This window comes from Barbatula barbatula, assembly GCF_947034865.1.
Source record: "Barbatula barbatula genome assembly, chromosome: 23".
Taxonomy (NCBI): domain Eukaryota; kingdom Metazoa; phylum Chordata; class Actinopteri; order Cypriniformes; family Nemacheilidae; genus Barbatula; species Barbatula barbatula.
The window spans coordinates 5,516,753-5,543,803 of NC_136786.1; the positions used below are offsets into that span (position 1 = coordinate 5,516,753).

At 39.2% G+C, this 27,051-nt stretch overlaps 3 protein-coding genes across 4 annotated transcripts in view; 2 read left to right on the plus strand and 1 right to left on the minus strand.

Annotated features, from left to right (window-relative positions):
- ccny (cyclin Y) overlaps positions 1-9,204 on the plus strand; it is a 30,934-nt gene extending 21,730 nt beyond the window's left edge. For both annotated transcript variants that reach the window (XM_079488174.1, XM_079488173.1), the window contains 5 exons: positions 1,037-1,094; positions 1,181-1,300; positions 3,310-3,476; positions 4,380-4,542; positions 5,914-9,204. In XM_079488174.1, coding sequence (XP_079344300.1) covers positions 1,037-1,094; positions 1,181-1,300; positions 3,310-3,476; positions 4,380-4,542; positions 5,914-6,030 — 625 coding nt within the window. In that variant the 3' untranslated portion in view covers positions 6,031-9,204. The remainder of the gene's footprint in view (positions 1-1,036; positions 1,095-1,180; positions 1,301-3,309; positions 3,477-4,379; positions 4,543-5,913) is intronic.
- Positions 9,205-11,405: 2,201 nt separating this feature from the next.
- On the plus strand, positions 11,406-13,250 carry gjd4 (gap junction protein delta 4; the record flags this gene model as incomplete). The annotated part of the gene is made up of 2 exons (XM_079487972.1): positions 11,406-11,469; positions 12,058-13,250. The coding sequence occupies 2 exons, from the start codon at positions 11,406-11,408 to the stop codon at positions 13,248-13,250; spliced, it is 1,257 nt and encodes a 418-aa protein (XP_079344098.1).
- Positions 13,251-17,383: 4,133 nt separating this feature from the next.
- On the minus strand, positions 17,384-20,036 carry fzd8a (frizzled class receptor 8a). The gene has a single exon (XM_079447510.1). It carries the CDS (start codon positions 19,661-19,663, stop codon positions 17,924-17,926), a length of 1,740 nt encoding a protein of 579 aa, XP_079303636.1. The 5' UTR covers positions 19,664-20,036; the 3' UTR covers positions 17,384-17,923.
- Between the last annotated feature and the right edge of the window lie 7,015 nt (positions 20,037-27,051).

A 27,051-nucleotide genomic window follows, 5' to 3' on the forward strand; every position in this document is an offset into this window, starting at 1 on the left:
TGACTGACTCATATTTGTGCTCAATGACATTTCAAGCAAAATTGTTTCGACAGGTCAAGTAAAAATATTATTATAGAGATTTTAATAACTGATTGTTTATGAACGTTTCAAGGTTATTCTAGTTTGTTAAAGTTAAAAGTTTTCATATTTTTCTTAAACCAAATGAAAAATGTTGCCTCAGAAATAAACTGAAACGAGTTCATGGCCCAAAGATTATAATACACAAAAAAACCTCAAAATTACGAAATAATGAATCTTATATACCAACTGAAAGAAAGAAAGAAAAAAATGGCTAAAGCATGTAAGCAAATAGCTAAAAATGTAACTAAAATTTACATCACAACTAAAAATGAAAAATGAAAGTTGATTTAACATATTAATAAAACTATAATAACTCTGGTACTCGTACAATAACTAATCTTTGTTTAATTTTAACCAAAAAAGTTACGGATTCCAGCTTTAAATATTTGAGAATTTTGATCAAATAAGAAAAATGTGTCATTGTTAACTACTTTGTACAAACTGTTAGATTTCCACAATAGATCATTCTGAGATGAAAATAGATTTGACCGAGTGATTCTCAGTGAACATCACACAGTGAATTAAAAGTGCATTCATTTTCACTTTTGGGACTTTTAGGAGCTAAATACAAGTATACATTCATTAAGGGGTATAAGGGGTGTCACAATATACCAGTATTGACTATAATCGGGATATTAAAAACCACAATTATCGAAAATCTTCGCACAATCTAATGCATTCGGCACCCATTAAAAATGTCACCAAACTCTTCCTCTGGCTTCATACACAAGTGTGATTCATTGACCAAATAACAGACAAAACATCAAATAAAAATGAATTTCACTGGTGGCATATTTATTTATAAATACCGAGATAATATGTGATATTGTGATAGCCCTATTGAGTACATTTCATTTTAAACCTTAATGTCTTCAGATTTAACATTTAGTTTATTGCATATCTAAATATCACATTACACATTCTGCCTTATCTACTGTCACTCCTCTCCCTTCAGGAATATTGACGGTCGAATGCTGTTAGACATATTTGATGAAAAACTTCATCCGCTTTCAGTAAGTCTTTCTGCATTTTGTTTGTAAACACACACACTGTATATGAACCACCCTGTTTTATCTTCTCCACTCTTCCCTTGTTGCAGAAATCAGAGGTGCCGTCAGACTATGACAAACACCACCCGGAACAGAAGCAGATCTACCGATTCGTCCGGACGCTCTTCAGTGCCGCCCAGCTCACAGCCGAGTGTGCCATAGTTACTCTGGTGAGTTTCAGGTCATGTGACTTAGGGGTGGTCCAGTCAAACCCCCCACAGCTGTGCCATTTTTTTCGATTGGTTGGTGAAGGCGTTGGAGCAGGTAGCACAAGTAAAAATAGCGTTTACCATCAGTGAGGGGGATTTACCATCACCTCGGTTAAAAAAGGTTGTCATATTTATCGCTTTATTAGCAGGCGTTAAGCCTAGCAGCTGTCTTTGTGGTAACTGTTCTTTTGCTGTTATTAAATCCTTCTTTAGAGAGCCAAGTTGCCTTATTTCCCCAACCACATTCCTTTACGGGGTGTCATAAAGCACGCTCTAGACATGTCAAATTGATCATATCTGTTTTCCGATAAAGAAAGGAAGTCATACAGGTTTAGAATGACATGAGGGTACATAAATGATGAAATATCTGCACTTTCACAATGAAGATACGGTTTGATTTCTTTTGTGGGTCTCTCTTGCGATCTCTGGATTTGATTTGGTGTGCACGCGATGTATTCTTCTGTGAGTTTCTGTGTGTCTGTGTCATGTTGCTATATGTAGATTGAGACGGATAGAGTTCCTTGACCCGTAGAGGGCAACAGGTGGAGAGGTGCCTGTTTAATCCGCCTGGCTTTCGCGGATTCGTCCATTATTGAAGAAAAACTCTTGAGTCACTGCAGACGGTGAAGAGGTCCTCATGATTTCCCTCGGGTATCGAGTTGCGATCTTTGTGCCGGCACACTTTCCACCAAATCAGCCAATTTAACCAATCAATCCGAGCTTTATTTATTTGTTCGTAAAGATGTCTCACTGCGTATTTAGTATAGCTTTAGATCACGTTTGATTTAGTTACCCTACACTTGCCACACTTTTTTTCTTTTGGACGTAACCACAGAACTACTATGGTCTTCTTTAATGTATCTCTTTAATGTATCTTTGAGTTCTTTGTTAATGTCATGTTATAGGAACATCAGTCATATCGTTTCATGGTATAAATCTACCCTGGGATCTGATACCATCACATACAAAACAGTTCTATTTTACTATTATGGCTTTTAGACTTGGTGCCGTGATGTTTTCTCAGAACTCTACGCCAACACGCCAGCATATTTGGGGTCTGAGACCCCTGAGCAGTGAAACCAATTAAATGTGTGATATCCATTATTGGATTTCTTTATTACCGTGGCGTGAAACTGATGTTATTTGTCATACTTGTTCCTTGTTGAGTGAATGTGTGCGTTTACGCTGCACAATCTTTGTTTCGTTCGCCGTATGCATCATTGCATTAATTTCATAAGGACGTCTTTGTTCACGTACTTTCACCAGCAGCGTTCACAAATGCTGGAGACGCCCATGGCTGTCATGCACTGACAATCAGAACAAAGGCTCTCTATTCAGTTTATAAGTCATCAATACATACAATAAATGTATTAATGGAGTTTGGGTCGAGCATCAATATGATCACATTCATAAGCAAAAAATGAGATTTCTCAAACAAATTGAGCTTTTACGTTCTGCTGTGATAAACAGTACAATTTTGGTTTATGCAATCTCACAGAACAGACAAACATTGAGATTTTATGAGCACCTCAGGAATGACTTTCGTCGGGATAGATTTCCCTGTCTGCACATTTAAGGCATCTGAAGATTTGTGGAAATTTAAGAGTCAAACGAGACGGGTGAATTTTGTATGATGGAGTGGGCGGATTTACCTTTCCCTTAAGAATCGTGAAATATTTGTGCAAATGTTTAGATATTTTTGTCTTTAGGGTTTGACAAAAGGCGCTTGTGTCTCATCAATAAAAAAAGGCTACACTGTGTATTTGCTTATTCAAATAAACATGTCAGACACATCCAACATATGAGCCATTTTCCAAGAAAACGAAATGGATGATTAGACACTGAATCCAAGTTGAGTGACAGATCTCTTATTAAAGACACATTTGTATGTTAAATTAAAATGTTCAATGAATGTGCACGAAGATTATCGTTCATCGTCTTTTAAAAAATGCTCTCTTTCTCTGCATCAGGTTTATCTAGAGAGATTATTAACATACGCTGAGATTGACATCTGTCCTGCTAACTGGAAGAGGATTGTTTTGGGTGCCATCCTGTTGGCATCTAAAGTGTGGGACGATCAGGCTGTGTGGAATGTCGACTACTGCCAGATTCTCAAAGACATCACGGTTGAAGACATGTGAGTGTGTGTGTGTTTCATGTTTGTGTGGATGTTTTGTCTTTATGGAAATTCAGTGCTTATTTATTATGTTTCGCATCAAGAAATACAAGATTTCTCATTCATGTAAATATTTTTTTATATTGAATCAGACAGTACAGCAAATACCTGATTATACGTTCAATATTTACATTTTGTTGTCCATTGAACTATTGTATAAAAGCAAAATCAATCCGAGACTTGTTATGGACATATTACATTATTTACTACTTACATTTACTAAGGTAACAAAACGTGCTGGACATTGAAAGGTTTGACATTTATAATGCCTTGTAAAAAAACGCAATACTACATCCCATACACAAGGCAGCATATATCATATCCCCGAAAGCAAAATACTCAGACCTTTGTAAATAGCTGAAGATATTTAAAGGGTGATGCCTGACACTTTTTCAGCATGTTGTCACATCTGCCCTTTCAACTCCAGCTGAACACACAGTTATTTTAAGGACGGCTTTGACTGCCGCAAAAGAAAACATTGTGTTTTTGTTGTCTTGTTTTGCGACTGGCTTTGTTTAGCAGTTTGATTTCGCCACACAGTAAGAATAATTAGGTGGCTAGTAGGAAAGGATGACAGAAATGTGTTTATTTAAAACTTAAATGAGTTGAAGTGTTGAGAATTGTAAAGGTGTAGAAAGAAACCCATCCATTCGTGATAAAGATGCTTTCTTGTCAGGATCACAGCCTGACATTCGAACGCTTCACTTTTGTTTGTATTTCTTTCTTCAGCTTGTTTAAGAGATGCTAAATCAGAATTTCCTTGAATAGCAAACTGTCAGAATTTTTTCTTTTCATATTTCCACCCACTGACATGTGTGGAAATGAACATGTGCAAAGCTAATTATCTTTGCTTGTTCCCACCAGGAACGAGCTGGAACGTCAGTTTCTGGAGCTGCTGCAGTTCAATATTAATGTTCCATCCAGCGTCTACGCCAAGTACTACTTCGACCTGCGTTCGCTTTCCGAGGCTAACAATCTCAACATCCCCCTGGAGCCTCTGAGCAGAGACAAGGCCCAGAAACTGGAGGTGAGGGGTCTATCCAGATCGTTGACTTTGTTATATAGCTCTGGATATTTATCTGCGATTGTTATTCAAGATCTTGTTTGTGTCCCAGTGGTCTGTGGTTTTCTTGAAAGTTCAATAAGTTCAGAGCATTTTGCCTGCTAGCACTCTTCCGTCAAAATGTGATAAGTATGACACTGAAACTCGAAAGCTTGTGTTGTTAGCGCATACTCTGTTGGTTCAGTAGCAGCTGAGAAGAAAAGCTGGCCGAATCCCCTTGTGTGTCTTTTGCCAAACTTTAGCATTGATACTGCCCAACTATAGACCGAAAAGACCTATAATGAATGTAAAGGCAAAAGTATAGTCCGGCCGTAAGTATAGTCTTTCCGTGCTTCTATGCAATTGAGTATGCTCAAAAAGCTGTGCAATCGCGTTTGTGCATGAGACAGACACCGAAAGTCAAGCATAGGCAGCTCTTAAGGCCCCACTAGCCTTTCTAGGGTCAGTGGTCCCCCGCTGTGACTTTTTCCTTTACGTGTACTGACCCCTTGTGCCATCTAGCACTGTTAATGCACACCCCAACTTGCAATCAGATAGCATCTGAAAATAACAACCACAAGTTCCCTCTTGCCTCAACATTGAAGCATGCTCCCACTTATTATTGGAGTCACCACTCACCAGACACCAGACTCATCATCATTGTTAAATCAGACAGCACAGGCTTGCCCCATGTTTATTGTGTGCTATCTTTAGCGGTATCAGATGGATTTAACTATATCCGTGTGTACTTAATTATATTGATAGATGATATGAGATTATTATATTAACTCTTTCCCCACCATTGACAAGTTATCTTGTCATTTAAAAATCAACGGTTCCCTGCCAAAACTAATTATAACGAGTCTAATCTGGGCTAAGTCTTTAACAAAAAAGGCTTATTATCTCAGCTTTTTAATTAAAAAAATGCATTTTTGAAGAAACCTACCCACATTTAATAGGTGATAAAAATAACAAATAATGAGGAATACGGTTTATTTTGTTTAAAAGCAGAGACCATAGTCTTTCATTTGATATATATTTTGTCCGTATATTCATTACAGAAAATGTACTGTCTGATTTTGAAAATGTTGAAAAAACTGGCGATAACTGGAAACTTAAGAAAATAAGAGGACCTATAACAGAGCCCTGAGGGATACCTTGAAAAAGAAGTGCATTGACTGAACTGTATTTCTGGTTAATAATCTTGCACTGAACTGGACTTGTAAAAGATAATGGGAAATACAATTTTGAGTTTGCCTGTACTTTCAAAGATTAATCTAGCTAACAACATTTGATAAACTGTTGACAAGAATGGCATTGACAACATACATAATATTTCGTCGTCTTATGTTACAGGCCATCTCCAGGCTTTGTGACGACAAATACAAAGACTTGAGGAAAGCAGCTAAGAAGCGATCGGTGAGTGCGGATAACCTAACAGTGGTTAGATGGTCCCCGGCCATTATATCCTAATAATGGTGGACTTTTGGAACTCTCATGTGAGAGAGAGGAAGAGACTCACAAAAGAAGCGTTCTCTAAGAGGACAGATATGTGCTTAATACCTCAGCAGGACACTTAAGCCAGAGGCTTTTCTTCTGAAGATTGTCATTGCTTGTCCGACAGCTGCTGTATATACAAAACGACAATGATAACTTTCAAAACTGTGGCTTAGACGACAGGGAGGAGGAGGAGGAGGATTCTGCTGCAGATCAGAATAATTAGAGGATGTGAATATGATAAAGGAACCCCAACGTCAGGAACAGCATTCCAACTGCTCTGTCATATGCGTTTTCACGGTGTCTTTCTTCACCTCACGAATGGTTAGAAACATTTCGTTTGTTGCTCGAGGTTGTGTCCTAACAGCCAAAAACCAGAATGGCCAAAAGTAACTTTGCAAGATAACCGCTTCAGTTAATGTTATTTGACATTTTGTCAGTCAATTAAGATTTATCTGAAGTAAAAACATCCTAAATTACAGGTTATTCAATTATAATTAGACTTAAACAACAATATATAATATCAAGTTTAGACCTCGGTCATACATACCTATATACTGTGTATTGCAAGGCTGATTATATTTACATTTTAGTCTTTTACCTTTTTATTGTTTTAATGCATTATAAAGCCATTTAGGATGTTTCATATTGTTATGGAAAAGTAACAGAAGCTGGAATGTGAGTAGATGAGTATTTATGAAGGGAAATATTAGGGGTGCTCTGGAGGTCTCAATGTGATATTCTTGAAGCGATTGTCATATGAAATGTCTCTTCTTTATTCTTCAATACCATGAAAACCCAACAAACAGACGTTTAAAATGTCTGATAGATCTGGCAGGTTAATAGACAAGACTGAAATTGATGGTTTTATTACACTGTTTTAAAACTAAACCCTTTTACAATGTCAACAATGACATTCCATTCTCGGTGGCCATTAAGGTGTTTAACCTTCACACTGTTGTCACAGTTATATGCCTGCGTCACCAAATGACAGATATACACACGCTGTCTCACTCTCAACTTAAATTCTCCCTAATTCTCAAAGCAATACACGCACTGTGCTCCATTCACTATAATATCTTCTAGACAGATTAAAGCTTATAAATGAAGGTCTGTGGGACATGATATAGGATTTTGAAGTGGATTACAATAAAGAAGCGTCATTAATGATGATGCCACTGCGATAAAAATGGTCAGACAGACTGCGTTTAAGTTTTTTATATTGATGCGCCGAACCATTGAATTTTTTGTGATATGTGAGGGAGTCCTGCTATATCCACTGCCACGCGCTTCAGCCACAGTGCCTGCATTTCGCGGGAATAGGGCCTTCCATGTACTCTGTGAAGATTACTCTAAAAACTCAATTTTATCAACAATATGTTTTTAGTTCAAATCAGTTCTTCCCATTTTAGAAGATCAGCAAGTATTGAATTATGTCGGCTGTTGTATGTGTGATTTCCAAAATATCTGTTGTATTATGCGGTTCACCTGCTATTTCAGACTGAAATTCTCCTGTGTATGTAACTTCACTCATAAATACATTGAGAATTTAGGATTAAACCTTCACAAAATATTTTTTTGTATATTGTACATACTTCAACATGCTTAAAGAAATTTAAATAGGATATTTATATGTGAGCAGTATTTACTTTTGTTAATTCTTAAATTCTGAACAGTGATGGGTTCAGTTTTGAAGATATACTGTATGTTGCTTTGAAGGAATTTTTGTTGATGTTAAACTTCTTAAAATCTTTTTGGAGTCTGTCTTCAGTGACGTTTTATGTTTTTTCCTCAACACAAAAGTGACATGAGCAATTTTGCAAGGTTACAGTATGCTGATGGGAATGTAACTCTGCATTAGCTTTTCTTTATTATTCTAACATTTTCGAAGCAATGAATTTGATGATTCTCCTAACAAATATCCAAATGTCCATTATTGTCAAGCAGTAGGTCTCTTGGTTTTCATTGTGTTGTGTGTTATTTATTCTTTATATATAAGTAAATATATCAGTTTGTGCATGCCAATGTCAAACATTTCTCCCAAAATCTTACAAATAAGTAGACTGGGACCATTCAGATTCTAAGGGGTTATGACAATTAAGCATTCAATATTCTCATTTGAAGTTTTTTTTTCCTAAGGATGATTCTCATTACCATATTACACATAATATTCTTTTTTATTTTGGGGTAAAATATGAGCCGGGCATGTTCTTCACAAGTTCTGTGAAATATATCCACTGACCAAACCATACAGATATCCAGGTTAGGTGATATCAGACAATGCGTGAAACTGAAACAGTGTTGCTTTATTTCAAAGACAGCGGAACTTGTACCAAAGTTTTTCTCAATGAACATCTGGTTGTGGAACTGGCATCTCTATTACACTCCCTTTGCACATTGCAATAGCGTTGAACGGTTTGAAATTAAGTAGGTTCATGAAAAGCATTTTTGGAAAGCGATTCAAGAAGAGAAGATTTAAATGAAAAATGTATTCCATTCATTTTAAGTGAGCATGTGAGGGTCCTGTCCCGTTGTGGGGTCTTAAGAAAGTGTTGTTAACTCAAGTCTTGGCGATGGAAGGCAGTAGGCAGACGTGTGGCGTGTTTTAGCCGTCTGGAAGGAACTCTACCTCTGCATAGAGTTTTTGTTTCCATTTATACCTCTTCCTTGCTCTCTCTATCTCTCTCTCTCTCGTAATCTTTCTCAATTTCTTTGAGATTTCTAGGAAATTACAAATTCAACTCTTTCAAAACATTTATACTATAAGTGGTTTCCTGTGAAAAGAGAAAGCAAACTGCTGTAGTTGTGACTTTACCATTTTATGTTCAGTCACTTGTTGAATGCCTGTTATTACAATGTAATTACAATGTTGTTTTTGTCATTTGTTTCTGTTCCGAAGTCAAACCCTTCCTTGGTATCTGTTTTCAGTGTGCCAAAGGCTGAATTCTATCTTCTACTTATATAAGTTCATTCTACTTTCCGTTGAACTAAGCGAACCCGGCTTCCCTGCGGTGACCAACCTCAGGAGCTGGAGACTACAATGATCGCATGCAGTCTTCTTTTCTCAAACTATGATTTTGACTGATGCTCCCGGTTCAAGAAGCAATGTTTAGAAACCGCCACAAGAATAAACTTTTAAAAGTTGCAATAAAACTGATGTGATGTGTGTTTTTGTGTCTGATCACACATTTGTGTAAAATTTTGCTATACAGAAAAATACAGTGTTTTGCATGGAATTTTACTATTTCTTTTACAATTTTTTTTTAACTTTTTACAAACTTTTATCTGAAGTAAACTGTTTGTGTGGACTGAAATTCACTGCCTGCTGATATTAAATGGAGCTAAACACTTTATTGACTATATTGAGCATATCCTATAATTTTATTAAACAGATTGCATTATTTTTAGAGAAACGTAATTGAACAATGAACCCAAATAGAAGTCATTCAGTGCAGCATATAGCTGTTGCGGTCATACGTTTATTCTCAAACAGATGGCAATTTGTAACTATTTTATGAGGGATATGTACTGTATATGTATACATTTGTGTGAATGTATATAATTCGATACATTTTATAACCTTTTTGTGTGTCCATGTTCAGTGGGGTTCGTGACTAGGGAATTGAAGGGGATTTGTGAGGTACACTGTATGTCATGGATGCACAACAGTTATGTAAAAGACTACAAATAAAAACCACAAAACATAATTCAACTTTTAAAAAATAAGTTACCATGTTGCCTGAAATTGAGTTAATTCAACTCAACATTTTTAGTTAATGAAATGTTGACTAATATTTTTAAGGCAACTTTATTTTAGTTGAAAAAAACAAATATTTATTTTACAGTATTGAAATATTTACTTTCTAAATATTTTATGTGACAAAACAGTTTAAAAACCTGTGAGCTAAAGAAATATGGGATTCGATAAGGATACATTATGAGAGCATTTTGGCGTTAACTGTTCCTTTAATTTTCATGTCTAAATAATGGCTCGTTTTTATGTTTAAAGTGATACACATATTAAAACAAACATAACATGTGACCTTAGCCATGCTTTCTTTTGTACAAAAATCTAATTTTCTTGTTTTAAAGTCCACAATATACCATTCTCAATATTCATAAATCATGCATGAAGTTCATGATAGCTGTGAATGTAAACATTAAACTGTAATTACTATGCTGAGGATATCATTTGTAATTTACATTTAGCAGACGCTTTTATCCAAAGCGGCTTACATAGAGTTCAGGAGGCAATAAGCGATATGTCATAAAAGAGCGATAGTACAATAGGTGCTAATACAAAGTTACTAGTTTCAACAAAAGCCAGACCACTACCTGTTGAGAGAAGAGAGAGGGTTAGTGTACTTAACAGACAAATGATTTTTTTTAAAGTATTGACAGAAGGGATGGGTTTTAAGTAGTTTTTTTGGAGGTTGTGAGCGATGTGGTTGACCGGACCGAATAAATGTTGTAATGAATGTGTTGGTGTTCATTTTTTGTCAATGCAAAATACGCTATATAATTGGATTAGCCATAAGCCCCCATTCATTAAAAGGCAAGTCCTTCAAACCTTCTGTCCGGATGTCCCTCATTCAGAGCTCATTGAAACAGGGTTGAAAGCTTCTAGAGATTCCCCCATGATCTGCTCTGATCCCATGGCATTCAGTCATGTCAAACCCCTCAAGGACAGAGCTAAAGAGGGGATTCTTTTGAATACTCTAACAGCATTAGAGTGTCCTAGTTTGTCATTAACAGAATCCAACCTAACCTAAAGGGGTCTTATGGTGTCCATGAATGAAAAAATCATGAATTACATTTCTGAGAAATCATAAACATTTAAAACGTCAAGAAACAGAAATATGTAAGTGAAATAAAACCAAAAAATGACCTGACACTGAAATGTTTTCCATCACACACAAGAATCAAACGTTATTTGATGCTGGGTCCATAGGCTGGTTCCATTTTCCTGTAAGGACAAACGGAACCCAAATATCACAGCAATGTTTGCGTGCCGGCATGCCTTTGGTGGGTAAGAATAGCCCCACAATGAAGCCTCACATCTTTCGTCTTCTGTTGTCTGAGAGCAGTTGTTGTCAGGACAGTGGAGGTAAGACAGGAGGCAGGCTAGGGAGCTACAAGTGTCTTTGCCAGTTTGGACTATCACAGACCGGTCCAATAGGACCATCTATTCCGGCCGGGATTCCGAGTGCTTGTAAAGGGATTACAGTTTAAAGCCTACCGGGACTAAGTTTAATACAGATTGTAAACTCTGTCTCTTATGTGGAACCGAGTGGGCTGCATGTGATATCTAGTGCAGTTGTCTCTGGGTTTGGAGGCTTCAGTCTGCCGGCATGGCAAAACAGACTGCATCACAAATGATCTTCCAGACACTGAACCGCAACATCACCCTCATAGGTACGTGCACACTTTGTGATGTTTATATTAAATGTATGATGGCCATAATATAACGAGACTTTGAAATATATGATGTTCATTTGTTAAAAGAGAGCACAACAAAAACTTAGATATTTCAATATTTTAAAAGAAGTGTTTGGTTGTCACACGCTGGTGGCACATAAAATGTACCTGCCATGACTGTATGAACCCACCCGTGACAACCGAGTACGGATTTCATATATCTATTCCACTTAATCAACGAATGCTTTATTATAGTACAAGTTTTTAAAAATTGTACATTTGTGGTACATGCTAATGCGATCCAATGAAGTCACTTACTGTACACTGCACTCCTTCATCTTATATGTTTCGGCTAGGTGACTAAATAATTTTCCATTGCTTCAAAGGTTTAACTGATTCACACTCAATATAATCCAAAAAATGTAATAATCTTATTTTACACGTGGAGTAGTATGCTGTATGTATTCATCCATGTGCGAAATAAAATGATCAAGTGTGATTTATATATTGTAGTAAATGTATCACAAATAAATCCAAAAAGCTGCTGTGTTGAATCTAAACATATTCTTTCACCCTGCCCATTAGGGAAAGCATGGCTCATCCTGATGATATTCCTAAGGATCCTGATCTTGTTGTTTGCTGGATATCCCCTCTATCAAGATGAGCAGGAGCGTTTTGTGTGCAACACCATTCAGCCCGGTTGTGCCAATGTCTGCTATGACATGTTTGCCCCTCTTTCTCTTTTCCGCTTCTGGCTGGTGCAGCTCACCACCATCTGCCTTCCTTACTTGATGTTTGTCGTCTACGTCATCCACAAAGTGAATTCTGGTCCAGGTGTTGACAATGGTGCTTCTGAGTCTATCACAGCAGATTCCGTCTACAAGATCCACCAAGAATCATTCAGGAGAGCGTCTCTTTGTAAGGCTGGCGTGACGGCCGGAAAGGGGTGCGTGCAGCATTTCACAGGAGCTTACATCTTGCATCTGTTGCTTCGGATGTTTCTAGAAGCTGGATTTGGAGCTGCCCACTACTACCTGTTTGGCTTTCGCGTCCCCAAACGCTTCATGTGCCAGCAGTCGCCCTGCACAACCATGGTGGACTGTTACATCTCCAGACCAACTGAGAAATCCATCTTGCTTAACTTCATGTTAGGGGGGGGCGCTCTGTCTCTCCTGCTCAATGTGTGTGACCTGATCTGTGCCGCCAAGCGCTCCGTGAGGCATAAAAGTAAACGAAAAATGCTGGTGGAGAAAATGTATGCAGAGGAACAGTATTACCTGTCGGGGAACGGGAGTCAAGCTCTGGACACCAGCATCCCCCCGGTTCAAGACATGGTGGCATCTGGAGGGTTCCGGAAAAGAGGGACCAGAGACTCATGTGTCGGTGAAGCGGCTTCCATCCTTTTGGATGACGACCCTCCGCCAGCATCAACTCTTGGAGGAATGCCTGGTTCCAACAATGATGATAGCGGTAACTACCAACCCAACCAGGAAGAAGGGATGGTGCGAGGGGGAAGTGAGGTGGCGTTGTGTCCCAATGAGACTTTAGGGACTCCCAGATCCATCCGGGTTAGCAAACGTGGCCGTCTTAAGCCTCCACCACCTCCGCGACGAGACAAAGCAGCCGTTCAAGGTGCGATGGATGTCTCGGGAGCATCGGTGTGTGCCAGGAGAATGGGGCAGTATACACTTGTAGAAATTACCTCTAGTGATGATATGCCAAATTGTGGTGGAGATTGTGGTGGAGACGGGCAGGATAAGCGGTCAGAGTGGGTGTGACGGAGAATTATGAGCATGAACGAATTTCGTTGAAATGCATGTAAGCTTTCAGTTGGGGATGCAAGGTGAAACACGAGGAAGACTTTGACGTCACGCTACATGCCAGTGCTCAGATCACATATGACCTTCAACATCCAACTGTCACTCATGTTTGTGTTACAACATTCTTTTTCTTTCACCGAGCAGACAGTCCTTGACCTGCCTTCCCTTCAACAAGGTGGTGGGCCATTCTAAAAACAGGTCTGTTGCAACCACCCAAGGTCCCTGAGGTTGAATAGCTAAGACTTCGACTGGGGCAGGCAACAAACAAGAATGGTCAAACAGTCCCCTTCCCTGCTGGTAAGGTGGTAATTCCTGCCTTTTTCGAAAACACAGGAGCTGTCAAGTTTCAGACGATCACCCCGCATTTTGAAGCAATTATGCTTTGTATTTATGGAGGTGGCTGTTACACTATTTCGAGGACCCACTGGGCTTTGGTTTGGAGCTTTACAGCAAACACTTAAAATAGAGCTCCATAATCTGGTGTAACACGAGAGCAAGGAAGCAATCGCCTTCAGACTCTCAAAAGCTAGCCGCAGTATGTAAACGTTTGGACGTGTAAGCTTTGGGCAGTCACCTGGACTGCGGCCCTGCTGTCTTCACAATGTCAGTCATGTGCCAAATTAGACAAGCAGCAGGGACTTCTGGGATTGTCTTTTTATGTCAGAACCATATGCGTCACGGATGATGATTTGATGTGCCAAGCCTTTCATCTTTACTTTTGAATATAGATTTGTCTTTTGATTGATGTGAATTGTTTTGATTCGCCTGACCAAATGCCCTCTGAGAGCAGTGAAGAAGCAATAGGAAGAGCTTGGTTCCAAATTGTCAGAAATCATGTTTTTTTTAGTGTGCATTCCAATTTATATCAATCAAAACTGCAGATGGTTTGTTTTGATTCGAGTCACAATAACTAAACAAATCCAGCTAACTAACACAAGAAAAACCCAATACCATCATAAAAATATTATTGTAACTCCTTTTGGAACCGAACTCTTCATATACACTTTGATGGAACAATTCAGCTGCTATTACTTCAAAGCACGCTGTGACTTGTTTTATCGTAGGTGGGTTCTTTTCGGAAAGGCAGGCAACAGATATATCATCACCACAACATATTTAGTAATATGTTATTTGATGAATGGCTCCCTTCCTAGGTAACCTTCATATAGTGTGACCGTGGAACAGTTCAGATGGAAAAGTCAATTTGTGAATTTAAATATTTCTTTCCTCAAATAAATTTATGTGCCGACATATAAATTCAATCTTGAAACAGAAAGGTGTGCTGTGTTCAGACGTCTTTGTAAAACACTGATTAAATGCCGTTCGTATAAGTCACGCTGCCCTCTAGTGGTCTAAAATGCACCCAATTCAAGTGCTCAAGATGCACAATACTTGAACACTACGGATGTTTGCACGCAAGAGTCTCGTCACATCTACATTTGCAATATTGCAGCGTTGTGTTGTTGTTATTCTATTCTATTAACGTGAAAATATGTTCATATATGCCAGGGTATAAATCAAGAAAGAAATACAAATAAACTGCCTTAATGCGTCTGATCACATGTACCAAATATGATTTGTATCATTCATTTGAATACATTTGATTGTATATCAATGCACCTTAAGTAAAAGTAAAACTTTGTTTGAATTGCCTCTATGAAAATTTTAATGCATGACGTTGCTTTGTTTTTTTGTGTTTTTAATTAGATTTTGGAGTCGATCTTTTTGTTATACCTTTACATATAAATGTCCTGTAGGTATTTGAGCAATTATCACTGAGCACTTGTGAGCTTAAGCTTCATGCGCTTTCGGTGAGACCTTATGCCATCTGGTGGCAGAATCTGGATGCATGCAGAGAGACAAGGGAAGTGTTCGTTTATTTGATTGTATTTCACTTTACTGTTTATTTCTAACTTTTATTCCTTATCGTCATTCGGTTGTAAACTGGTGCCAGGAAACTGCGATTTTTGTCCCGTGACAATTGTTACGTATCTCAGTGACCATTTATAGCCTAATAGTTTCCGATCACTGGATTTGCAGTTTCAAACAATACAAGTGTGGACAGTATTAATCTACCCTATATAATGTTCGCATTTATTGGATTACACAATAATACTGCTTTGTACAATTCGACAGAAATTATTATGGGATAAATTGCGACTCCTTTGGGAATTTGCCTTTCTGCCATAACATAATAAGACGATTTATTTCCGTAATAACATTTATCAACCTTTAACATTCTGAAACCACGTCCAAGAAATGCGTTACTGTTAGTTACTAGTAGCCTACGACGTGTTTGCTTTGTTTCAAATGTTTAATAAAAGTTACCACTTGCATGTCGACCCCAATGTAAAAAACAACAGACACAGTCCACTTTTGAGTTATTGATATTTATCGGCAGCGTAGGGAATTTGTTGGGCCCAGGAGTAAATAAAAAAGACACGAACTTTAGTTTATTCCACGTGCTCTTAAATAGTTTTATAAATAACTTGCAGGTTTTTTTAAACAAAGCCTGGTGTATTTCAGGGTTTTTTGTACATCTGTTTTATTTCTCCTGTTAGTTTGTTTTATATTTTTAACTAGGTACATAAGGTTGTTTATGAGTATGTGTTTTGTTTGACACATTTCAGGTGTCATTTGTCCTTCAATATCCTGCCTTGTCAAACTTTAAATAAAACTAACTAATTTATGCATATTCTCTGTATTATTCTGGGACAGGCTATTTGGAATAGATGCGATCAATGTCGAAGCGGGTCTACAACAGATAATTGAAAATGCTAAACAAACTTTATCTGGGGTTACTACAGTCATGTGAATGTAGATGTGCTAACAGTATAAATGTTTTATTCAGATTGACCACTAGATGGGGACACGCCACAAAAGAACGAGACATTTTCAACTAGGCCTAAAAGTGGGGTGTCATCTGAAAGGTTTAATACATGCATTGTATTTTCATATCAAAGTAATATCATAGCCTACAGGTCAAATCACGCACAAATAACTGTTGGTCAAATCTCTCCATTGTTTGACTGAATAAAAAAATTTGTTGTTTAAAGAATGCAGTTTTTCTTTGTTTTGTTCACGTTTTGAGCTTATGTAAAAAACCTGAAAATAATGTATGAACGTGTCTTTGAAATGTTTACAGGAATGGGAAATGTATTAAAACCAACTGAAATAAAAGCCTTCAATAAATCAATGAAAGTAAATAAAAATGAAATTTTTAATAAGCACTTGTATAATAATCTGTAAGAATTGTACAATAGTTTAATGAGATTTCTTGCTACTTTGGCGGATTATGATCTCCGGTCCTGCTGTGCTACTAGCCTAATCATGCACCATTTTACAAATGTGCTTAAACCACAGAGCTGTGCCAGTACAAAAAAGTATTTTCCTTAAAAAGAACTGAAACAAGTCTGTTACCTATTTCATTGTAACATCGTCTATGTCATTCTTTGTGTAAAGGAACTCTTTTAGAGTTTGGCAAAAAAAAGGCTCTCTGGATTACATAAGAGACCACCTGTAGGTTTCCATTCAATAGCTCAGTGAGTGTAACTATACTATTAATACCACAGCTGAAATTCAAGACGGACGTTTTTATAGTGTTAAAAAAATCTAACTGTCACAGGTTCCCTCTAACAAAACCTGGCTGGGGCCCCGCTTCAAAAAAAATTCTATAATGTCGATCAAAGCACAACGGCTTCAAATGAGACATTAAAAAAACGTGCCGCATCAGTCTAAAGGTTCTATCTACATGGCACCTTTATTCTAGACTTTAAAAGAAAGATCAAAGTTTTCCCAGATGAAAAGGGCCTGTTTCCTGCATTTAAAGCCCATTCCCCGGCCCTCTTTTAGTAAATTAAGTAGCAAGCACGTGAAGGCTTCAACAATTATGGAGATTCTCCAACATAGGTCCCTTTTCTCTAATTGGGCCTGAGATAGGGAAAAGAGTTTCTCTCGACAGAACCCACAAAAGCATCTTTTGCAAAAGCATCTTCAATGGGAATGACCACAAAGAGCCGATGGCCAGCACTCATTACCAGAACCCTCTCGGCACGGACCTCGGCATTAAAGCATTTGGAGAGATTCAGATTCCTCAAAAAGTTTTTATTGTCAAAATAAAAGTCATATTTGCTTCTCATGTGGCATCTACACTATGTACAAATTTACAATAATTTTATAAGTCTTCTTTTATACACAATTTACAAGTTTGTACACAACCATTGTATAAATACATCTTGCAATTAGAAAACAACAACCCGTATATAATAATAATAATTTGTAATAAATGGGCACTAAGACATTAAGGCTTATTTTAACCATATTTGATTGTTTAGACAATTTAAAACTTGTCCTACAACAAGGTTGTAAAAGTAAATGACATAAAATGCTGCAAGTTGGGTAGATTTGTGGTGACGTTGCTCCACCTGGAACAATGTAATGCCCAAATTCTCCTTAAGAATGACTGATTGCATGTCCATATCAATAGAATGGAATTAGCAAAAAGTAATTGTTTCTGTATTGTTGAATTGTTAAACCAGTCCTTCAGCTAATATAAACCATCAACAAGTTCATTTGTATGCAAATGGGTGAACGACCAAGAGACCCGAAACAATAAACGGGGCTCTCTTGATTCAAACCTGGGACAAAGGCATCTGCTTGGGGCAGGAGACTGAGCTGGCGGTACCGGACCTCCACGTTAATCCCGTGCTCACGTCACTATACATGGAGCCACCCGAGCCTTTACTGCCCCAGCAGCAGCGCGTGCAGAAACTCCTCCACGACTCGAGGGTCTTCCCGGACCACGTCCACACACCGGACGTGATGCCCACCAGAAGGCACATAAAGTATTTCAGCATGAAGACAGCGTAGTCCGGTCTCTTGATCTCTTGCTCTAATAAACATGAACAGTTATGGGTAATCTCCCAACTTTGTCTGTTGTGCTGCTCGTAAAAGTAACACGCCACGATGATGGTGGCGGGAACCGTGTAGAGCACCGTGAAGATCCCGATTCGGATCATCAACTTCTCCAGCTTATCAGTCTTAGTGCCGCCTTGTTTAATGACGCTTCTGATCCTAAACAGCGACACAAATCCAGCCAGAAGGAACATGGTGCCAATGAATAAATAGATCACCAACGGCGCCAACACGAAGCCACGCAGGTTGTCCAAGTTCTGGTTGCCCACGTAGCAGATCCCGGCCACCGGGTCACCATCCACCGAGCTCAACGCCAGCACGGCGATGGATTTCATGGACGGGATAAGCCAGGCTGCCAGGTGAAAGTACTGAGAATACCCGGCGATGGCCTCGTTGCCCCATTTCATGCCCGCCGCCAGGAACCAGGTTAGAGAGAGAATCACCCACCATATCGAACTGGCCATCCCGAAAAAATAAATCAATAAAAACACGACGGTGCAAAGTGCGGGTCCGGTGGTCTCGTAGTGAATGTGCTCCACGTCGTACTCCCGATTACACGCCACTTTCTCGTGTCCGGCGATTAAGCGCACGATGTAGCCGATGGACACAAACATGTAACACGCCGAGAGGAAAATAATCGGCCGTTCGGGGTATTTAAATCGCTCCATGTCGATTAGAAACGTAGCGACGGTGGCGAACGTGGATATGAAGCACAGCACCGACCAAAGTCCGATCCAGAAGGCCGTGAAGGTCCGCTCGTCCTGGGTGAAATACGGGTTGTGACAAGGCATTGCGCAGTTCGGGATCTGACCCGTCTTGACGCGGTTGTACAGCGGGTGTCGGTCGCTGTTCACAGCCACCATCGGCGCGCGGCACTGGCAGCCCGCTTCGCAGGGTTTACTCGCTTTAGGTCCGACAGCCACTCGCCCGTTCTTCTTCTTATGCGGGTTAAAAGGTTTGCTGGGGTAGTTGGTGGGCTTGGACAGCACGGGGGACACCGTGGTGGAGTCGGTTCGGTTGTAGTCCATGCACAGCGAGTCTGGTGCGCCCTGCACGGGCAGCAAATCGCACCTCATCCGGTCCGGCCAGGGAAAGCCGTACTGGCGCATGAGCGGAGCGCAACCCGCCTTGGCTCGCTCGCATACACTCCGGCACGGCGGCAGGGGTTTCTTATAGTCCTCGAGGCATATGGGGGTGTACATGCTGCATAGGAAGAACTTCAAATCCGGGGAGCACTGGATCTCCACGAGAGGCCAGAACTGGTGCACCTCCAAGCCCGCTTCATCCTGCGTGTCGTGGTTGAACTGGTTGGGCATGTAGGTGTAGTTGTAGCCGATGCCCTTGCACAGAGGCACGGCTATCTCCTGACAGGTGATCTCTTTGGCCGTGGTGCCGCTCGACCGGGGCAGTAGGGCAAGTGCGAGGAACAGGTATATCCCCAACAGGTTGCACTCCATCCTATCCGTCCTGTCTTGTTTGTCCCGTCGATGAAAGCAACGCGGCTCTGGAAACAGTTCAGTTGAATTCAGATCTTGAAGAGCCAACCCATCTCCGCTTCACTTGTTTGGCACGGACTTGCGGCAGGTTTGCATACCGTGCGGTCAGAGAATAAATAGCCCTCGGGCCGGCGAAGGCAAAATGGCTGAGGGTAACGTTATATATGTATAATCTCCTGTTTAATCTCCGTGCTCGCGCTCAGGTGGGGGTCTCTCGAGTCTCTTCGCTGCAGATCGACGCTTTCCAATATCGCAAACTTCCCGGTTAAAGAAAACTCCCGGTGTAAATGCGATTTCTACATTCACGGTGTTGACAAGAGCCTTTCCCATACAAATCAGTGCTGTGGGGTAGGACGCACCGCGTATAAAAGACAGTCGGACCGGCACGCCCCCCGCGGGCGCTCGACCAATCACAGGTCGGCGGAGGAGGACCGCCAAGAGTGTCAATCAAGTTTGCTCAAGGTGTACAGTTGCAGCAACGATTATTTCTTGGGTTTGCACATAAATTGAATTAAAAGAGACGAATTTATGCCGAGAGGAGGCGATCACAGCATAAACAAAATAGCTGGAAATAAAAGCAGAGCATTAGAATGTCGGAATTGTTTTGTTTTGGGATGCTTTTGTTTGAAAACAAGCCACATGTTGCATTCATAGCTGTACACAAGGAATGTTGGTTTAACTTAAAAAAATAACATGGCTGCCTTAAAATTGGGAATTAATTCAACTTCAAAATATGAGTTAACATAGTGAGTTTGCATTAAATGCATTAGTTCACAAATATGTTTTTTTTAAGTTGAATGAAGTTGAAAGTTTAATGCAGACGGTAACTTTTTTTTTATTAACCCTAAAGCTTATTTTTACAAAAAAGATTATGTGACTGGCATCCGGTTTCATATGACTTATATATTCTTTTATTATCGCTATATATCTATTTTTGGCAATGTGACTTTAAAAATGCACAAATATAATAACTGCATGACATTTTTATCACCGTGCAAGACATGATGATGTCATTTTAATTGGCCAGTCATTTTAGTTCAAATTATGGCAATTCTGTTGCGATATTATAAGCGCGGCAGCAGTCGGGCCTGTCGGAACGCCTAATGTATTGGGGTTAATTTGTGAATGATAGGGCCTAGCAGGGGGTTGTCTTGCCGGTAGAGCGCGGAGTTGATGTTTTAATGGAGGTGTGGATGCACAGAGCTCCTGCAGAGGATGTAATTACTGCAAACTCAAGAACAAGCTAAGCAGTTTGTTAAACAGTGGCGATGGACAAGCATCCCCTTCCCCCAACTCATTATCAAGAGCCGTCTTAAAGGAAACGCAATTTAATAGTAAAATTAAAGAGAGTAAAGCGAATGATTAAAGAGCTCCTGCACAAACACATTCACGAAAGACGTTTAACAGATTTTTTCTGCGAGATCTCTTTGAACTTTTGTTCATTACTTCAAAAGGCCCATACGTCCATCAAGAGTAATTACATTTGCCTCAACGTAACATCTATAAAGCTGTTCCTATGCAAAAACTGTTTAATGATTTCCATTACAAAGCCGCCATGACGTTATGGGACACTGCGAAGCTAAAACCTGTTGTGCTGGTTTGTTGTTCTTGTCTTTGAGCTCCAAAATCTCTATAATTATTTTATTCCTCTTTTAAGAGCAAACTTGTGAGGATTTAGGAACAGGTGTGCCCTCTGAGGCTTGTGGCAAATGCGGACAGATGAAGAGTAGAATCACTTTCACTGATTACGTCCATTATTCCCAAAGCCGTATTGATTAACAGGCAGATAGAGCGCGCGCTAGTCTACAGCAGTTGGAGCGTAACCTTTTACCCTGGATCTAGCCCAGCTCCGGCCTGGCTTGGGTTACATAGTGCCCGGGCATTCCAGAGTACAAATGGAATTAGTGCATCTGTTCGAAAGTTAATTTTCAAATCACCATTGAATGAGTCCTTAGAAAGCGCTAAAATGGTGGCCGGTGGCCAATCGGCCAGAACAACACGTATTCTCGTGTATCAGTAAAGCCTATAGATTATTTGTGTGGTTTTATTATTCTAAAATTTGGGTTATGAAGATTAAGGAAGGAATACATTTTTAGAAGCTAGTTATTTAGATTGTATGGTATTCTTTGAATAAAACAATAAAGTGTATTTGGTATTGTTTGTCACTGGCATAATTCAAGTAAAAAAAAATATTAATTGTTTTCTTGTTTTCTTTCCCTTGTGTTGCTTTGGATGTGCGGTCACAGCGTTGATCTTGACATAACCACAAATATTTGTTATTCTTTGATTTATTGTTAATGATACTGGTCTGGAATATAATGTATAGCTTGCACTGCTATTGTAAACATCTTAAATACTGTAGCATGTGAGTACATTTTGTGTTAATAAACATCATGCACGAACAATCCTTTGAACCCTCAACATTTCTCTAAAATATATTTTTTACAGTTTATGGATTTTCACTTAACAGTTTAATTAAAGGGACACTTCACCCAGCATTGAAAATTCTGCCATCATTTACTCGCCTTCTAGTTGTTCCAAATCTGTATAGATGTCTTTGTTCTGATAAACACAGAGTTAAATATTTGGAGGGATGCTTATAACCAAACAGATCTTGCCCCCATTGTCTCCAGGAAAAGTAACTTTATCATTTTTTTGTTCCGTTTATCACAAAAGAAGACATTTTGAAGAATTCAGGACAGCAAACAGTTCTGGGGCACCTTTGACTACCATAGTATTTTTTCCTACTATGGTGGTCAAACAGGAGGCAAAATCTGTCTATTTTACGCATTCTTGATAATATCTTTCTCCGTGCTCATCAGAACAAATGCATTTATACAGATTTGGAACAGCTCGAAAGTGAATAAATGATGACAGAATTTTCCTTTTTTGGGTGAAGTATCCCTTTAAGTAATCTTGTTTCGGGTAATCACGTCTCAATATAGCATTCCAAGTAATGGCATTGCTCAAGTAAATGAAACACTATCTGTGTGTGTAAGCCATTAGCATAGTATGTATTGATAGGGTACACAGTGTGATCACATCTGCCGGAATCTTATCGGGGATGTTTACGTTTCATTAGTGCTTTAAGTCAGACCAACACAGAATGTGTATTTGCCCAGAGCCGAAGCACAAGTCAACACGCCATGCACTTTACTACATCTTGAATACACCGGATCCATAAAGTGAGGGAAAGAATAAGATATGAGGGAGAGAGTGTGAAGCAATAATGATTACCGTTTAGTGCACGGGATAATCATTCACTGTGAACTGCGGCTAAACTCACATTTATGGCTTCGTGTTGCAGTTATTGAGTGACAGAGAGCATGTGAAAAGTGTTGTTCAGGGCTAGTTGTCTTATACCAGATTTACTTGGGGTCAAGAGGAGACCCTATTGTCGCAATTAAACTGTCTGTAGCTGTCTGTCAATAATTGAAAAGCTCTAGACGGCGTGCGTTTTGTATTGCACATGTGCTGCTCATCACAAAGATAAAGTAGTTATTATTCAACATTTTTGGGCCTTATACTGTATGTATGTATGAATGTTTTAAAAAGCAATTTCAGAATGCATCGATGAGCCCATAGTAAAGAGTGCTATCTAAAGAGCAGATTCAATTATCCATAAGAAAGAAAAATCACAGATGAGATATCTTTAAAATCCAGCCGCGGATAAACATAAGATATAATTCCAAAGGTTCATTTAATCAGCATTTCTAGATGTATTGTGGCCATTCAAGTCCAGTGTCTGTTGGATTTCAACAAAATCAAACCTCAGGAGTGACATAGAGTCATCCAACAGCGATGTGAAAGACCTGCAGAATGAAAAGACACATAAAAACTGTGCTACAAATCCAGAGTATCGCTTCACTATCGTAAACTATTAGAAATATTACCTAATCGCTGAACTCTAAAAAATACAATACACATTTTCTGTTATTTATACCTGTTTCTGCAGTTTTCATTTTCTGCAAATACATGTAAATAGAAACCATATTTGTATTTAAAATTTGGGAAAAATATTGGAACATGGTCATTTTATCAAAAAACATAGTAGATTTTGAAATATGTATTCCGCAGCTGTATATTAATTATAAGATTAAATAGAGAGCAAATGAATACAGTCTTCTATGTCTCAAACGTTCATCCCTAGAAAGAAAACCCAAATGTCTTTTCAGCAGATCTCAACAATGTCACTGAGCTCAGATTTGTCAGGTCTGGAATCAAAAGTCAATATTAATAAATATTTAATCATGAACTCAAGTAGCCTATTGTGTACTTAAATGCCTTTGATAGTGTTGTGTTGTTAGCTTAGCATCATGCTAATGCCAGACTTCACTCAGCCGGTGCTCTGCATTATATAAAATTTTTATTAATTTTAACATTTAACAGATTTGTTGCTTATCTAGCAAATTGAAAATCGGTCCCTTAGAAGCCTCCAGTTCAGTGAGGAAGCTTCAGAAATGAGCCCCTCTGCAGGCAGCAGACCGCCAGACAGCTCGTTCTGGTTTCAGAACACAACCAATGTGTTGTTGACTGCAACATAAATCAATTAACAGTCTTGTTTTAAGAAACGAGGGCAGTGTTTTGCTACGTTTGTCTTTGAATTTCCGCAGGCCCCTATCTCCCTCCATAGCGACATAGAATAGAGATGGGGGCAGGGCGTCCCAGCCCCCCATCCTCATCAGCACATGTTTTCTTTGTGTTTTGCAGCTAATCATTTGCAGGTGGGGCCGGAGCCCCTCTTCGGTCCCCTGAGGTGGTGAAGCGTGCTCCCTGGGTGTCCCTTCACCTTCACCTCATTACCTTGACAAACAGGGCCAGCCCTGCTAATCAATACACCGCTGAGAGCAAGCAAGACGCGACATCATTCCCCAACATCCACTCGCTGTGTCTGTGTACCTCAAAACAGCAGGTTATTACCATATGTATCAGTATTCAGAGTGTTCAAACATCCAGTCCAATGTATTCTGACTTTTGCTTTATTTAGCAGAATGTTAGTTATTCCCAGAGATGTCATGTAAAAGGAGAGTCGACTTGAAAATGAAAATTCTTTAAGCGTTTATTCATTCTCGTGTCATTACAATTACATGTTGCTCTTCTGAACAACACAAAAGAAGATATTTTAAAGAATGTTGATAACCAAACATTATTGAGTTCCATTGTATGAACACGAATCCGCAAAAACAGTATAAGTATTTGGAGTTGGTTGGAATCAAACCCATAACTTCTGCATAGTCGCACTCTTTCAGTTAAGCAACATGAACTAGGAATATGGTTCTTTACAGACAAGCAGGTATAAAACACCACAGACTTGTTCCCTGTAAATTGTAAGTCTTTTGAATATCCACAATAACTGTGTTATTACATTTACAGCACCCTGGGTTCAAGGGTTGACTCTAGTTTCGCTATATCAATAAAGACTTTTTTACTTTTTAATGGGTTTTCTGTGTTTATGTGAAACACCGTGAATGCTTAATTGTTATTGTTTCATTATGTAAACTACTAAAAATATTTTTTCCAATTTTTTAATATTTTATTTTCTATTTGCATTTATTTGCGGAAGATGAAACCTGGAGAAACAGGTGAAATTAACTCCCATGCATGGTGCATTCTTTCTAGGGCATAACTCTGTCAAAACTTTCCTGCTCCGTGGGCAAAAACCTCCCGAAAATCCACCCCGGGCCCCCGCTAATGCTAATTAGCAAGAAGATTAAGACATGTTTATTTACACGTTAAAAGCGTGAGTGGGTGGGGGGGCTTATTTATGAATTTACCCTTAACGTTGAGTGCACTTGACAGGTTGGATAAGAGGGAATTGATGCAAGTGTGCACTCTGTGTTTGAAGTCTGCATTAGGATATCTGCTGAGGGTTGAGGTGGCACGCAACCGCGGGTTGATGGAAGCTAAGTAACGGTCCCAGCGACGCAGAGGCAGGGGGGGTCAAGAAATGCTCATCCCTGGGAGACCTGTAATCGCCCACGATCGTCTACCTTTTCACCCGGGAGATGAAGCCACCTCTGGATTCCGGTTTCGTTTTTTCCACCCACATCCTCTCAAAGTGGAAGCTTGTTGATGGATATGGCATCTTTTGAATAATACATGCCCTGGATAATGACTAGCACAAAGAGCTGTTGTTGATATGACTGTCTTGTTTTTATCTCCTGCTAATTGCCGGTGGTTACGTTTAATTTGTAAGATACAGAGGAAACAAGAGAAAAGAGGTTATAGATGTACTTTATCGGTGACTGAGGAAGGGTTGGGCGAGGTTACGGGAGAGTAAAGGTGTAAAGAAAAGGAGGAAGGAAAGTTGCCAGGGTGGGGAAAATGTATGACTCCTGGTGTACACTTCTTGATCTTTGAACGATAAGGACAATAAACTATGACCTTAAGGTTTAGTAAGCATGACAAGTCATGCATCGCCAGGCTTTGGCTGCTTGGTTCAAAACTAAAGCTATTAGCATACTGGTTGGTATTTAGCATTACATCCATTCATATTTACAAATCGCTGCTGTCTTTCTGAAACCTCGTATCCTTGTGAATGGGGGCCAGTCAACAACATCGTTCAAACTATCTTCTTTTGTGTTGTGCAGAGTCATACAGGTTTGAAATGACAAGGGCGAGTAAATGGTTTCAGAAGTTTCATATTTGGGAGAACTATTACACTAACTATGGCTGGAACCGCATAATTTTATGTAACATTAGGTAAAGCAAACCCTAAAATGAAAATTACCTCATCTGACCTGATTAATGCACCACAGAAAAATTAAGACAGCTCGGCAACAGCTCCGGCTTTAAACTTTTTAATAAGCCTAAATGCGGCGTTTCAATATTAGCATGATCATGCAAGATTAATGAAACGCACTTCACTCTGCTGTGCCTTCATTAGAAGCACAAAACACAAATAAACACAAAGACAGACAAGAACATGCCAGATTAAAAGAGACTGCTTCCATTTCACCCTATTGTAATTTGGCAGATGATAATTAGGCCATTTGAATTTGCATAATGTCGGGAGGTGTTTATGTTTTGTGTGGTGTTAGCTAAATTAGGTTAGTCGGTGGACTCTTCTGAGTGTTTTAATATGGTGTGATTTCATCAAACGAGAGCAGAGAAAGTACTAAGTGAGTAATTTAAGATAGCAGATCTTATCTTTTAAAGATACAGAGGTGTTTCGAGGAGTTAAACTTCACATCTTTGTATGTTTATTGAGTTGACCTATGGTGCTCGTCTGTGTAAAGCAAAGTCCGTTGGCTATATCATATGGTTGCATATATGTGGTTTATTTGTGGTGAGGAACCAATTTAAATATAACATTTCAATTCATTTTGCTTTCAAAAATAGATGTAATA

What these genes read in the sequence shown, in the direction of transcription:
- fzd8a (XM_079447510.1), bottom strand. Translation starts at nt 19,663, where the DNA reads ATGGAGTGCAACCTGTTGGGGATATACCTGTTCCTCGCACTTGCCCTA.